This window comes from Emys orbicularis, chromosome 14 (assembly GCF_028017835.1).
Source record: "Emys orbicularis isolate rEmyOrb1 chromosome 14, rEmyOrb1.hap1, whole genome shotgun sequence".
Classification (NCBI taxonomy): domain Eukaryota; kingdom Metazoa; phylum Chordata; order Testudines; family Emydidae; genus Emys; species Emys orbicularis.
This window is the reverse complement of record NC_088696.1, coordinates 42,853,794-42,869,146: the sequence shown is the minus strand read 5'-3', so window position 1 is coordinate 42,869,146 and position 15,353 is coordinate 42,853,794. Positions and strand designations below refer to the sequence as shown.

The following is a 15,353-nucleotide window of genomic DNA, read 5'->3' as shown; positions in this document are numbered from 1 at the left end:
TAATGATACCGACCCACCTTGTCATTCATAGATTCTAAGGCCAGAAGTGACCCTTGTGCTCACCTGTTCTGGCCTCCTTTAGAGCACAGTGCACAGAACTTCCCCGAAATAATTCCTAGAGCAGATCTAGGCTCCCCTGGGGCGGTGCTGTGAGATCTAGGGACAAACAGCTCCCTGACTATTGTGGGTGCACATCTGAACTGAACCTCTGGCCTTCCGTAGCACCTCCATTGCTGGCTCTTCCCCTTCGCCCCGGAATGTTCTTCGGTGCGGCCAGGGCTAGAGAAGGGCCAGTGGGACGGGGGGACCCGCAAAATGAGTGTGTGCTGGAGGGTGCATGCTGCATGGGGGCAGAAACTGGGCCTGCCCCAGAGACGGAAATGCAGGAGTGCACCCCCCTTCCTGTCCCCCCTCCTCCCTCCCGCCCCTCCCACCCCCCCTGGTCTGTAACTCTAGTCCTGTCATGTATAAATCTGTGTGGCGGACCTTTGTCTGAAACTGTCTTTTCCTTCCTTTGCCCTCCTCGTAACCCCTCTCACCCTGATAACATGCATCTCTCTCCTGATTGCCACCCCTCCTCCCTCTCATCCCTCCTCCCCGCCGCCCCCCAGCAGTGTTAACAGTACAAAGGGTGGTGCCGCTTGGTCCGGCGGGTCCCAAACATACTCACCAGGTTCCACCTATCGCTACCGCAGCCTGGCGCAGCCGGTTAACGCCAACACCCGCCTGTCCAGCGTCTCCTCCCATGACTCTGGCTTCATCTCCCAGGATGCCACGTACTCCAAGCCGCCGTCGCCGATGCCATCTGACATCACCAGTCAGGTAAGGGGGCCATGGCGCGATGGCTGAGCTGACGGGTGAATGCCCTCTGGATTCTACACACCCCTTTAAAAAGAAAGGGAAAGGCGCCGCTTCGGAGATCCATGTCAGATCACATATGCTCAAGCCTCCTGAGCGAAGCAGCGGGGTGTAGTGGGTAGAGCACGGGGACCCCGAGACTCCTGGCTTCTAATCCCGCCTCTGCCACCGATTTGCCAAGTAATCCAGGGCAAGCTGCGCCCGCTGGTCAGTGCCTGAGGTTCCCCATCTGTCAGAGAGGGGCAACATTCGCCAACCGCCTTGTGGGGCACAGCGAGGGTTAATGCAGATGAGGTGGGGACATGGCTTTAATTCACATTGACCTGGTTCCCACTCGGGAGCAGTTGTCCAGCACCAGGAGGTGGAAGCTCACAGCATGGCAGTGAATCCATGCGGGATAACTGGGCAGATTTCTGCGCGGTCTCTTCACCCCGGTGCCTCTCGTGCCAGCTGGCTGAACAAGCTGTTTTGAAGCCCCCGATTTAGGGGAGAAACCACTGCCATACAATCCCAGGGGCCGTGGGAGGGGAAATAGACAGATTCCCACGTGCATTATGGTCAGAAAACGTGGCCTGTGTGCCCCAGGCCGACCTGCTCACCTTAGTGACAGACACGAGCCGTTGGTCCTGGGCCTGCAGAGCCAGCCCAGCTCTGAGAGAGATGCCCCCCAGCCACGGGCAGCTTGTATTGCTGGGGACACGGCTGAGCCGAGTCCCAGCCCAGGCTGACTCGGCAGGGCAGGGCAATAGGGCAGTTGCTCCGTGTTGGCCTCGGGTATAATTTTAAACTGACGTAGGTGCCAAGGGCTGTGCGGACGCCCTTGTTTTGGTTGGAACCAGGCTTATTTCTAGTTAGCAGAAGTCACCTAGAAACAAGTTTAAGTCTAACCTAAATAAACCGCCATTAAACCGGGAATAAGAGTGTACACACGGGTTTGCACTGGTTTAACTACCCCAGTGCAAATTTGGGTGTAGACAAGAAACATCTTTTTACTGTTAAGCTGAGCACTTTCTGTCTGCATCAGGGAGAGACGGGAAGCCTGGAGCCCTGGAATGACATTTTCTGGAGAGTATCCACACTTCACCGTGACATGCCCTGAAATATTCAGAGTGACCCATGCCACAGGCATCCTGCCTTTAGCATGGAGCTGCAAAGGACTCAGAAAAGCCGGCAGCAGGGAGGGATGAGATGGCTTAGGCAACTCTCGGCATGAAATTCCAGTGGTGCCCGGTATTCCAATACAGCACAGCTCCTGCTCTCTTCCCCGCCCATCAGCAGCTTCACCTGGGGCTGCTGGCAGCAGGAGCAGCCCCTGGGAAGCTGGGCTTGCCCTCCACTCAGTTTATTTGCCACTAGTTACCCGCCCTCTCATTTTTCAAGTCTGAAGTGTGAAAGCCAGAAGCCCTCGGTCTGTAGCACCGAACAGGTGGCTCTAGCGCTTGGATTGCTTGGGCATGGTAGGTGTGCAAAGCGTGCTAAGGGCAGTGCACGTCCGCAGCACGAGGCCCGCGTTGCGGAGCTGTCCCTGCACCCCGTTTAGGGCAGCCAGGGTTGGCGTTGTGCTGAGTTTCCACATGTGGTGGTGGCTGGCCCATTGGCTCGCTCTCTGCCTGCCCTGGCTTGGCAGTGACGCGGCTCCCGCAGGATGATCGGGGACACCTCGGGCAAAGGGCAAGGCGCCCGCAGGCTGCACACACGTCTCAGAGGGCTGCTCACGCCCCTGGCTTTGGCTCTAACCCAGCTTGGTGCAGCGGAGCTCAGAACCGGGGCGGTACCGTGCGATGTGGATGCGCTAAGCCAGGCTCACTAACACCCTGCAGCTTTCCTGCTGGTCCGGCTGGGGGTTGCACGCCGCCTGCGTGAGCAAGACAGGAGCAGGTTCCACCCCCGCTACTGTTGGGGTAGGGGACCTGCCCTTCGTCCTTTCCGCGAGTCTGCTTCAGCCAGGGCAGGGCCATTGCGGCAGGCAGCGCCGGGGCTGTCCCCAGAGGGAAGGCAGCTGAAGCTGGGGAGAGGGGGCGAATGGAGGGGTAGCGTGCAGCACCCCACACTCGATTTCTGTCCCCTGGAGAAGGGGCTGGAGGCCAGGCAGAGCAGGGTGCACTCCCCAGTGTGGAGTCTGGAGCGGCAGCTCTGTCCCTCCCTCCCGTGAGAGGGCAGCAGGAGACTCCTCGGAAAGAGACTGCGGCCCCTGCACCACACTGCCCCTCAGCCAATGCTGTGACTGTGTCATTGTGCCTAGGTCTGGGTGTGACGCAGCAACCGGGTATGGGGCTGTGCGTATGGTGTGTTGTCTGTGTGTGTCAGGGATGGGGAGTGTGTGTGTGACGATGATGTGTGCATGGCTTGTGTGTATCCGCTGTGGTATTTGATGGGTAAATGGGGGGGGGGGGTTTGTACTATATGATTGTGTGGGGATGGCATGGGTGTGTCTGGATGGTACATGGAGGATGTACCTGTCTGAGAAGTGTATATGGAGTGCGGTTGGGTACGTGTGCAGGAGTGTATTTATGGTGTTTATAGCTGTGTGTGTTGGGTGTATGACATGTGGTGGGTGGGGGTGCGTAAGCAGTGAGCGTGTACATGTGTACAGACACAGGGAATGTGTGTGCGTAGACAGGGAAGGAAAGAGTGTGTCGGTATACGTACGTACAGGGATGTAGGGTGTGTGTGTGTACGTACAGGGAAGGAGGAGTGCATTTGTGTACGTACATACAGGGAAGGAGGATTTGTGTGTGTGTGCGTACACAGGGAAGGAGTGTGAGGATATGTACCTATAGGGAAGGAGGATATATATATATGTGTGTGTGTGTGTGTGTACACAGGGAAGGAGGGTGTGTGTGTGTACGTACACACAGGAAAGGAGGATGTGTGTGTTTGTGTGTGTGTGCGTACACAGGGAAGGAGGGGTTTGTGTGTATATGTACATACAGGGAAGGAGTGTGTGTGTGTGTGTACATACACACAGGAAAGGAGGGGGGGTGTGTTTGTGTGTGTACACAGGGAAGGAGGGGTTTGTGTGTATATGTACATACAGGGAAGGAGTGTGTGTGTGTGTACGTACATACGTACGTACAGGAAAGTGTGGGCCCCTTACTGAATGGGGGAGGCAACCTAGTGATAGAGGATGTGGAAAAAGCTAATGTACTCAATGCTTTTTTTGCCTCCGTCTTCACGAACAAGGTCAGCTCCCAGACTGCTGCACTGGGCAGCACAGTATGGGGAGAAGGTGACCAGCCCTCTGTGGAGAAAGAAGTGGTTCAGGACTATTTAGAAAAGCTGGACAAGCACAAGTCCATGGGGCCGGATGCGCTGCATCCGAGGGTGCTAAAGGAGTTGGCGGATGTGATTGCAGAGCTATTGGCCATTATTTTTGAAAACTCATGGTGATCGGGGGAGGTCCCGGATGACTGGAAAAAGGCTAATGTAGTGCCCATCTTTAAAAAAGGGAAGGAGGAGGATCCGGGGAACTACAGGCCAGTCAGCCTCACCTCAGTCCCAGGAAAAATCATGGAGCAGGTCCTCAAGGAATCAATTCTGAAGCACTTAGAGGAGAGGAAAGTGATCAGGAGCAGACAGCATGGATTCACCAAGGGCAAGTCATGCCTGACTAACCTAATTGCCTTCTATGATGAGATAACTGGCTCTGTGGATGAGGGGAAAGCAGTGGACGTGTTATTCCTTGACTTTAGCAAAGCTTTTGATACGGTCTCCAACAGTATTCTTGCCAGCAAGTTAAAGAGGTATGGGCTGGATGAATGGACTATAAGGTGGATAGAAAGCTGGCTAGATCGTCGGGCTCAACGGGTAGTGATCAATGGCTCCATGTCTCGTTGGCAGCTGGTATCAAGCGGAGTGCCCCAGGGGTCGGTCCTGGAGCCGGTTTTGTTCAATATCTTCATTAATGATCTGGAGGATGGCGTGGACTGCACTCTCAGCAAGTTTGCAGATGACACTAAATTGGGAGGAGTGGTAGATACGCTGGAGGGTAGGGATAGGATACAGAGGGACCTAGACAAATTAGAGGATTGGGTCAAAAGAAATCTGATGAGGTTCAACAAGGACAAGTGCAGACTCTTGCACTTAGGATGGAAGAATCCCATGCACTGCTACAGACTAGGGACCGAGTGGCTAGGCAGCAGTTCTGCAGAAAAGGACCTAGGGGTTACAAAAACAACAAGGAGTCTGGTGGCACCTTAAAGACTAACAGATTTATTTGGGCATAAGCTTTCGTGGGTAAAAACCTCACTTCTTCGGATGTGGGGTTACAGTGGACAAGAAGCTGGATATGAGTCAACAGTGTGCCCTTGTTGCCAAGAAGGCTAACGGCATTTTCGGCTGTATAAGTAGGGGCATTGCCAGCAGATCGAGGGATGTGATCATTCCCCTCTGTTCGGCATTGGTGAGGCCTCATCTGGAGTACTGTGTCCAGTTTTGGGCCCCACACTACAAGAAGGATGTGGAAAATTGGAAAGAGTCCAGCAGAGGGCAACAAAAATGATTAGGGGGCTGGAGCACATGATTTATGAGGAGAGGCTGAGGGGAACTGGGATTATTTAGTCTGCAGAAGAGAAGAATGAGGGGGGATTTGATAGCTGCTTTCAACTACCTGAAGGGGGGTTCCAAAGAAGATGGATCTAGACTGTTCTCAGTGGTGGCAGATGACAGAACAAGGAGTAATGGTCTCAAGTTGCAGTGGGGGAGGTCTAGGTTGGATATCAGGAAAAACTTTTTCACTAGGAGGGTGGTGAAGCACTGGAATGGGTTCCCTAGGGAGGTGGTGGAATCTCCTTCCTTGGAGGTTTTTAAGGTCAGGCTTGACAAAGCCCTGGCTGGGATGATTTAGTTGGGGATTGGTCCTGCTTTGAGCAGGGGGTGGGACTAGATGACCTTCTGAGGTCCCTTCCAACCCTGATATTCTATGATTCTATGGGGTGTGGGTGTGGGTGCGCACGTACACTGGGAAGGAGAGTGTGTGTGTTTGTGTGTGTGTGTGTGTGTGTGCACGTACACTGGGAAGGAGTGTATTTGTGTATATATGTACATACAGGGAAGGAGGATGTGTGTGTATGTATGTACAGGGAAGGATGTTTTGTGTGTGTGTGCGCACACATGGAAGGAGAGTGTGAGTGTACGTACAGGGAAGGAGGATTTGTGTGTGTGTGCGTGTACAGAGGGAAGGAGGGTGTGTGTGTGTGTACATACATACAGGGAAGGAGGGGCGTGGGTGTGTGTGTACATACGTACAGGGAAGGAGGGGCGTGGGTGTGGGTGTAGGTACGTACGGGGAAGGAGTGTGTGTACGTACAGGGAAGGAGGATTTGTGTGTGTGCGCGTACAGAGGGAAGGAGGGGTGTGTGTGTGTACGTACGTACGTACAGGGAAGGAGGGTGTGTGTGTGTGTGTATGTACAGGGAAGGAGGATTTGAGTGTGTGCGCGTACAGAGGGAAGGAGGGGTGTGTGTGTGTGTGTGTACGTACAGGGAAGGGGGATATGTGTGTGCACGTACAGAGGGAAGGAGGGTGTGTGTGTGTGTGTGTGTGTGTACGTATGTACAGTGAAGGTGGATTTGTGTGTGTGTGTACATACGTACAGGGAAGGAGGGGTGTGTGTGGGGGGGGTGTACGTATGTACAGGGAAGGGGGATATGTGTGTGTGCATGTACAGAAGTGTGTGTGTGTGTACGTACAGGGAAGGTGGTGTGTGTGTGTGTGTGCGCGTACAGAGGGAAGGAGGGGGTGTGTGTGTACGTACAGGGAAGGAGGGGTGGGTGTGGGTGTGTGTACACGTACAGGGAAAGGGGATATGTGTGTGCACGTGCGCGTGCCTGTAGGCTGTCTGTCTGTACCTAACACTCGCCAGGGCACTCCAGCTGTGTCTGCGCTGCTGGCTGTGGGGCTGGTCCAGACGCTCCCGGGCTTGGGGGGGGCGTTTTTCTCCTCTCCTGCTGCATGCCTTTGGCTTTGTAACCAGGTTTATTGTCTTCCTTCTCTGTGTGTTTGTTTGACGCTCCCGCTGACGGACTCTGGGCATGGCAGAAGTCCTCCAGTTCCGCATCCTCCGAGGCCTCGGAAACCTGCCAGTCAGTTAGTGAATGCAGCTCCCCCACCTCGGTTAGTTCTAGCTCTACCGCAGGGGCGTGCTCAGGCGGTGAAAAGGTGAAGCCTTCATCAGCAATGTCCCCCTCTCTCTGTCCCTCTGCCTCGCTCTGTCTCTCACTTCACGGGGGTTACGTTTCCCATGAAGACCCCCAGGGGCAGCACAATGCATGGCACCTGTGGGGCTCTTGGGAGACGCACCCCTCCCATCCCATTAATCTCCCCCTCCATCTCCACTCCTGGGCTGCCCTGGCTCTCGGCTGGCTTGTGTGCTTTGTCACGGGCTCTGAAGCCCTGGTGTGCGTCTGGCTTCCCTTCCCCCCGGCTGGGGGGGACATGGCACGGAGGGGAGCGCAGGGTTTCCTCACCACCGGTTTCTTGCTGTGTTTCAGCTGAAACCTATGAATGTAGCTCATGTGGCCAGGACTGAAGGAAGCTCCCGAAGAAGCCTGAGCCTGGTGTGTATTTCCCAGCGTGTCCGTGGGCAGGGCCCTGTCGGAGGTCTGGAGATGGGAGACGTTGGGGTCACATCTCTCCTCCCCGCAGGGGGCTAGGCCCTCCCCTGCGGCAGACTCTCCGGTGCTTTGCGTCTGGAGGGCTGGCTCTTCACCCCTGGGCTGGAACTGGGCCGGGCTATGCTGCCCGCACTGGCCCAGCCGGGGCGAGGCTGGCGGCCAGGGGTGGAGCAGCGGGACATGTACTTGCCGTACGTGAGTGTCAGGGCAACCCGGCACCACGTGACCTGCAGGTGCTGGGTGCAGCCGTATTTCCGATGCTGTTGGGGGGCTGCGGGGCTCCTGCGCTGGTGGGGCCGTGAGGCAGCAGTGACGGAGGAGCAGAGACACCTTAGGTGTTGATTATTGTCTGTCTCTCCCGCTCCCTGAGCTACCCCAGCACTCCCCGAGCAGCCTGGAGCTCCAGGCCAGCAAACCCACTGCTTGGCCCACTGGCCTGGGGGCTTCACCCTCTGTGCTCCTTGGCTGGGCTTCCCGTATGCCAGGGAGCGGGGCTGCATTCCCCTCGCCTGCCCCTTGGGTCGCCTCTCAGCCCTTACCCTGGGGTCCCCAGCCCAGGCCCTGTCACTGGGGGGTCAGGCCGTCCTCTGCACGTCTTCTCCGGCTCCTGTGGGGCTGGGGGTGCAGGCTCCACCCAGAGCTCCAGGACATGTTGGCCTTCCAGGAGCAACGGCAGCGAGTCTTGGAGCCTGGCTCTGCCAACCGGGGCTCGCGCTACGGCCGGCGCTGCAAATAGCTGTACAGACCTTCGGGCCGGGGCTCGCAAACCAGCCCTTCCCCAGGCTCCAGCCCGGCCAGACACCCACGCGGCTAGTTTCAGCACTGGGGCCTGAGCCCGAGTTTGTAGTCCAGGCTCTGAGACTTGCTGCAGTGGGGGGCGAGGGGGGGTTCCCTCCTTCCAGCCACCCCCTCTCTCAGCCCCTTCACCTTTCTCTAGCCACCACATGCCTCCTTTCTTCCCACCCCAGCTGAGCTTGGCCTTGGCAGGATGTCACAGGCCGTTCCATAGGCCAACCTCAGAGGGCAGCTGAGACATGGGGGGCACCTGGGACTGCCCCGAAATGGGCCCAGCCCTGGCCCAAGTGCAATCCCGAGACGAGCGAGGTCGGGGGGAGCCAGTCATGTCACTGACTGCCGGGAGGCTGGAGCAGAGGCTCTGTGGTGCCAAGGAAGGGGGCACATAGAATGGGGCTCGCACAAGGGGCTGAGCCGGCATGTGGGGACATGGGGTGAGGACTGCAAAGACGGATAGAAATGTGGCCAGGAGGGAGATAGATGGGGGTGAGTGGGAAAGGCCAGGGAGGGGGATGGGTGGGGATTTGCAGGGAGGAAAATGGAAGGGGGTGGGCAGGGAGGGCAATGGGCAAGGATGGGCAGGAAGGGGGATGGGCAGGGAGGGGGATGGAAGGAATGGGTGGGGTTGGTATCTTGCCCAGATGATGGTGTGATTGTGGCTGGAGGTTATTACTAGGCATTGGGCTGAATGGTCCAGGCTAGATCCCCCTCGGGACTCCATGTACACACATGCGCGCGCGCGCGCACACACACACACACATGCACGGCCTTTGTACTCTACATGTGGCCACGGAGAGGCTTTGGTACACAAGGGAGCGAGACCTTGGCAGAGCAGCCCGTCCATCCAGGGTGGCGGCAGGACAGTTCACACAGCCGCTGCCTCTGCTAATTTGGTTTCCCTCGTTTTGCAGTGCTCACTCCAAAGCAGCCAGCCAGTCATTTCTCAGTTACCACCAGGACCCCTCCCTCCCCCCTGCCCCCTGCACTCTCCTCTTTCTTTCCATGCTCACTAATCTTTTGCTACATTCTTGTCCCCCTGTGACCCCAGCCCCCTGCCTTACCAGGCCTGCCTTGCCTTTTGCAGGATTGGTCCAAGGCCAGTCCTTATGACCAGCCGGTGGTCACCACCCTGCAGCGGAGGAAGGACCGCGTGGAGCATCTGCGGGAGGCCGAGTTGGGCTCCGCCAGCATGGGGTATCCGGGAATTAACCTGGAAGACGTGTCCAGGCCCAGGATGTCCCCAGCTACCATCGCTGCCAAGGTACAGCTGTTAAGGAGCGAGGGGAGGGCAACATGGGACCATGGAGACTGTTTGCTGCACTGAGTGCCGGGTTCGAGCCCTGCTCTTGCGCAGTTCACTTTGCAGTTCGCTGGGAGTGCCTGGATGGCCAGACCCTGCCCTGGGGCTTGTTTGCTGCCCTCCCCCTCGCTGGGGCCGGCCGGCCGTGTGCACAGACCCGCTGGCTGGGAATCGGCCCTGCCCGACTTACAGTATTCATGTCAGTTGCTCCTGACTCCCAGTCATGCCCAGAGACCAGGGTGAGAGGAGCAAACTTCTCTGACTGGGAGCTAAGGCAGATTGTGACGGGTCTCACTGGTTCTCCAACAGCATGGCGAGGAGGTGTCCCCCGCTGCCAGCGACCTGGCCATGGTGCTCACCCGTGGCCTGAGCCTCGAACACCAGAAGAGCAGCCGGGATTCCCTGCAGTACTCCAGTGGCTACAGCACACAGACCACCACCCCGTCCTGCTCAGAAGACACGATCCCGTCTCAAGGTAGCCCTCCGTGCAGCCGGGCTGGCAAGGGGGCTGGGCTTTCCAGGCCTTGGAGCCAATGTGCCCAGCCAGGGCTGATGCCCAGGACTCACTGAGATCCACTGCTTGCGTGGCCAGGCCACTGCTGCAGGGATCTCAGGATGGAGCCACTGGGTTCCTTCTGCCGAAGGGATCAAACAGGGGAGAATAAATCAGAAGCTGCTGTGGATGGGGCCAAGCTGGGGGCTGGGAGGGAGTCGGGAGCTCCCATCATGCCGCAGGGCATTCTCTACATCCAGTTTGCAAACAGTATCTAGAGTCATAGAACTGTGGGGCTGGAGGGGACCTCGAGAGTGCACCCCCCTGTGCGGAGACCAGCCCGCACAGGGGTTTGTCCTACCTGCTCTTAAAACCTCCAGAAGGGGGGTTTCCTTGGTGACCTTGGTACTGAATACATAAAAAACCGTTCCTTGTCACAAGCTGGAGCAGACCATGTCTTCGGCTTTTTCAACATTCGTTGCAAAATGTGGTTTTCCGTTTGCCCACCAGCTTGTGTTTGCATGGTGGTTTGTGGAGTGGTGGGTGGGCTTTGGTCACATTTGCAGCCATGACTGTGGGGTGGGGTGTTGTGGCTGTGTTGTAAGTGGTGTGTGTGTGTTTTGTATGATTTTTGTGTTATGCTTTGTTTGCTTATTTCTGTGTTGTGTTATGTTTGTGTTGCGTGAAATGTGGTTGTTGGTGTGTGATGTGACGTTTTGATTGTGTGGTGTGTAGTCTGGTTGTTATGTTTGTATTGTGTTTTTTTTATAGTAAGTTGTGGTTGTATTATGTGTAATTATGTGTATTTTGGATTATGCTGATTATAGGTGCTGGCAATTTGGCTCTGTGGTGTCGTTGAGTTGCTGGTGGTCATTGTGTGTGGAATGGTTTTGTTGCTGGTGGTTCTGTGTATGTAATGCAGTTGTTGTCTTGCTGGTTCATGTTTTGTGGTTGTGTTGTGCATGCTGTGGCTGGTGGTTTTGTAGCTGGAGGTTGTGGTTTGTGTGTCATGCTGATGTTGGTGATTGTGGTGCATGTATTGTGGCTCTGGTTGTGTTGCTGCTGGTGTTGTGGTTGTGGCATGTGTGTGGCATGCTGATGCTATGTATTGATGGTGTTGTGGCTCTGGTTGTGTTCCTGCTCATGGTGGTGTGGTGGTTGTGGTGTGTGTGTGTGTGTGTGTCATGCTGATGCTATGTATTGATTGTGTTGCACACGTGGTTGTGTTCCTGCTGGTGGTGTGGTTGTGGTGTGTGTGCGCCATGCTTATATGATGTGGTGTGGGTTGTGTTGCTAGTGGTCGTGTTGCACATGTTGTGGCTGTGGTTGTGTTACTGCTGGCGGTTTTGTGATATGTTTGTGCCATGCTAATGCTAGATTGTGTTGATTGTGTTGTATGGGTTAGTTGTGGTGGTTGTGCCTGTGTTGTGCTGACACTGCATATTGTTGGTGTTTGTGTTGCATGTGTTGGGTGTGGTGGTGGTGTCGAGCTGACACTGCGTGTTGTTGGTGATTGTGCTGCATGTGTTGGGTGTGGTGGTGTGTCGCGCTGACGCTGCGTGTTGTTGGTGATTGTGTTGCATGTGTTGGTTGTGGTGGTGTGTCGCGCTGATGCTGCGTGTTGGTGGTGATTGCGTTGCATGTGTTGGTTGTGGTGGTGTGTCGTGCTGACGCTGCGTGTTGGTGATTGCGTTGCATGTGTTGGTTGTGGTGGTGTGTCGCGCTGACGCTGCGTGTTGGTGGTGATTGTGTTGCATGTATTGGTTGTGGTGGTGTGTCGTGCTGACGCTGCGTGTTGGTGATTGCGTTGCATGTGTTGGTTGTGGTGGTGTGTCGCGCTGACACTGCGTGTTGTTGGTGATTGTGTTGCATGTGTTGGTTGTGGTGGTGTGTCGCGCTGATGCTGCGTGTTGTTGGTGATTGTGTTGCATGTGTTGGGAGTGCCTGTGTCGCACTGACGCTGTGTGGTGTTGTGATTGTGTTGCATGTGTTGGTTGTGGTGGTGTGTTGAGCTGACGCTGCATGTTGTGGGTGATTGTGCTGCATGTGTTGGTTGTGGTGTGTCGCGCTGACGCTGCGTGTTGTTGGTGATTGTGCTGCATGTGTTGGTTGTGCCTGTGTCGCGCTGACGCGTGTTGTTGGTGATTGTGTTGCCTGTGTTGGGTGTGGTGGTGTGTCGCGCTGACGCTGCGTGTTGTGGGTGATTGTGCTGCATGTGTTGGTTGTGGTGGTGTGTCGCGCTGACGCTGCGTGTTGGTGATTGTGTTGCATGTGTTGGTTGTGCCCGTGTCGCGCTGACGCTGCGTGTTGTTGGTGATTGTGTTGCATGTGTTGGTTGTGGTGGTGTGTCGCACTGACGCTGCGTGTTGTTGGTGATTGTGCTGCATGTGTTGGTTGTGCCCGTGTCGCACTGACGCCACGTGTTGCCCCCAGGCTCGGATTACGACTGCTACTCGGTGAACGGCGACGTGGAGTGCGACAGCCAGAGCGAGTTTGACAAATCCTCCACCATCCCGCGCAACAGCAACATCGCCCAGAACTACCGCCGCATGATCCAGACCAAGCGCCCCGCCTCCACCGCCGGGCTGCCCACCGGGACCCCCCTGCCGGCCAGCGCCCCCCCTGGCGTGGCCACCATCCGCCGCACGCCCTCCACCAAGCCCTCGGTGCGCCGCACCCTCTCCAACGCCGGGCCCATCCCCATCCGGCCCCCTATCGTCCCAGTGAAGACCCCCACGGTGCCCGACTCCCCTGGCTACACTGGGCCCACCCGGGTGGGCAGTGAAGAGTGTGTGTTTTACGCCGATGACGCCTCCCCAAACGCCATGGACTTCGCCAAAGCCTCGCCCAAGAGGCTCAGCCTCCCCAACACGGCCTGGGGCAGCACCGCCATGGAGATCTCGGTGTACCCGGGGGCAGGGCAGCACCTCTCTGCCGAGGAAGAGGAGGACCAGCAGCTGGCCGCCAACCGGCACAGCCTGGTGGAGAAGATTGGCGAGCTGGTGGCCAGTGCCCATGCCCTGGGCGAGGGCCAATTCCCCTTCCCCACCGCTCTCTCTGTCCCCGGCCCTGGAGAGGAGACGCCCACTCTGCCCCCCGCTGCCTCCAGCGAGCCCCCCGCTGAAGACATGCTGGTAGCCATCCGGCGCGGCGTGCGCCTGCGCAGGACCATCACCAACGACAGATCCGCCCCCCGGATATTGTGATGACACTCCCCCCACCTGCCGCCCCTCCCTCCCACCGCACCCCATGGGAAGAGAGCGAACACAGGGCCCGGACTGAGCGGAGAAGAGAAATCAACCCAGTAAGGAATCACAGAGGCAAAGCCACTTTATGGAGCTAGAGACGAGTCTAGATTTAAATGGAAATTCAAAGTCTTTGCTAACAAACTCGCAAGGCGCTGCCTAGGAGGCACTGAACTGGTTTGGGAGCCTGGTTTCTATTTCATTTCTCACGCCCCCGTCCCACACCTTGCTCCTGGCTGTTAAAGACTCCTCGCTGCCAGCAGGAGGCAGCGCTGCAAGAGGGGGCCACCCCCACTGTGTGTTGGGGGGGCACGAACCTGGACTCGAATAAGCAGCTACATAATAAGTATAAAGAACACACACAGATAGACACACACACAACGCCAAGGACCGCTGGCTGCTGTCCCCACAAGCCATCTCCCTCCTCTTCCTCTGGACGGAAGATGCACGTAGTCCTGTGCTGAGCATCTGACCACCCCCTTCCTCTCTCCTCCCTCCTCGCTGCAGTGAAAAAGCACCAGAGCATCAGAACAGTGGATAGAATTCCTGGCACACACGGCCCTATCCCCTGAGGTGCTTTGGTGTCCTATGCCTTGGCTGGGGGAGCAGCTGCCCCTACGCGTGTGCCCCGGGGCTAGCACTATAGTCTCCAAAGGCCAGGCTCTCTTCCCCTCCCGATTAGCTGAGATGCGGAAGGACTTCCCCGGCTCTGTCCGGCGTGTCCAGATCTCAGGCCAGGGGGCATTGGGCACACGTGTTTCTCAGGAGGTTAGGCTGCGTGTGTGGGTCGGGGTGCCCGGCCACAGCTCTGCGCCAGGCGCTCAGATACAGCAGCGTTGGGAGTTTAAAGGATCCGGCCTGCTCAAGAGTTACCTTTTCCCCGAATCCAGCTTCACAGCCAACCTTTGCCCCTGGGACTGGGAACCCAAGTACAGGGTAAAGGGGCTGCCAGATAGCTATGAATCCAGCAGGCTTCTGCTAGGTGTGCCCCCGAGTTGGGTGTCCTGGGGCTGTTCATGCAGCATAGTCCCCATCTGGGGGTTTGTCTGCGCGAGTGTGTGTCAGGCTGGGGGGGTGCACGTGTGCCCGGCTGTGGGTGTATGCAGGGTTCTGCAGCATGACGAGGGGGCATCTGGCCACACTCACTCCTGCTCGCCACTAACCGTCGTAGCCACCAAATCAGCACAAACAGAACGCTGGCATCAGGGGCTCAGCTGCACAGGTCCGGGACAGCCCGCACCGGGACCCAGTAGATTTGTCATGGGGAAGTGCCCTGGAGCTGAGAGGCCCATCCATGGCATTACGCTACACAGGGCTGTGCCGCGGGGACCCCATGCCCTGAGCCGTCCTTTTCCCAGTAAGATGCCGTCCCATGAGGAATGGGAATCTCAGGTCTTGCTCAGGGGCCATTCTCCCCACACCCTCCCAGGCTCACGGCCAGTCGCACCTACTCCCCACACAGTCCCATTGAAAAGCATGGGGACTCCTCACACAGGAAGGTGTTACTCAGTGGGAGTAAAGGTGGCAGAATCAGACCTGCTCCTTTTACAAAACGCCCGTTCGCCTCAGTGGCCCAACCGGTTACCAGGTGAGCAGAGCCGGCGGGCAGAGCCCACGAGCCCCGCTGGAGTTCTGTCTGTGAGGACACGGTTCTCATTGGGACACATGGGGGCCCTCGATCACAGCTCCTTGTCATTGAGCTCTGATGGTAAATTTAATGCTGCTTTGCCCAAGGCCACCTGGGGCTCATGGTCATGAGCGCCCCAATAATCATGGCCTCTTGGCATCTCCCAGCACTAGGTTCCTGGGCTCCTGCCACCCTGATGGGGCGCTGCGTCCTTCCTCAGAAGTCAATGGCGAAACCATAGACCGTGGCCTGATCGCTGTCCCCCTATTGACTGGATTTCGAGTTAGAGGCAATAGAGCCACAGAAGCATTAATTTTGGGAGGCGGGAGGGTGGGGACAGATTTAGGGATGTCTGTCTGTGTTCTGTTCATAACCCGGTCTGATAGACACACCTCCCTCGTTGCTTATCAGCAGGGCTTTG

At 56.9% G+C, this 15,353-nt stretch overlaps 1 protein-coding gene across 1 annotated transcript in view; it reads left to right on the top strand.

The window, feature by feature from the left end:
• Positions 1-13,266, top strand: part of MTSS2 (MTSS I-BAR domain containing 2) — an 84,781-nt gene extending 71,515 nt beyond the window's left edge. Inside the window, exons 11-15 of the mRNA XM_065416343.1 lie at positions 612-822; positions 6,898-6,972; positions 9,352-9,528; positions 9,877-10,042; positions 12,494-13,266. Of these exons, the coding sequence (XP_065272415.1) occupies positions 612-822; positions 6,898-6,972; positions 9,352-9,528; positions 9,877-10,042; positions 12,494-13,266 (1,402 nt within the window). The remainder of the gene's footprint in view (positions 1-611; positions 823-6,897; positions 6,973-9,351; positions 9,529-9,876; positions 10,043-12,493) is intronic.
• Positions 13,267-15,353: the final 2,087 nt, after the last annotated feature.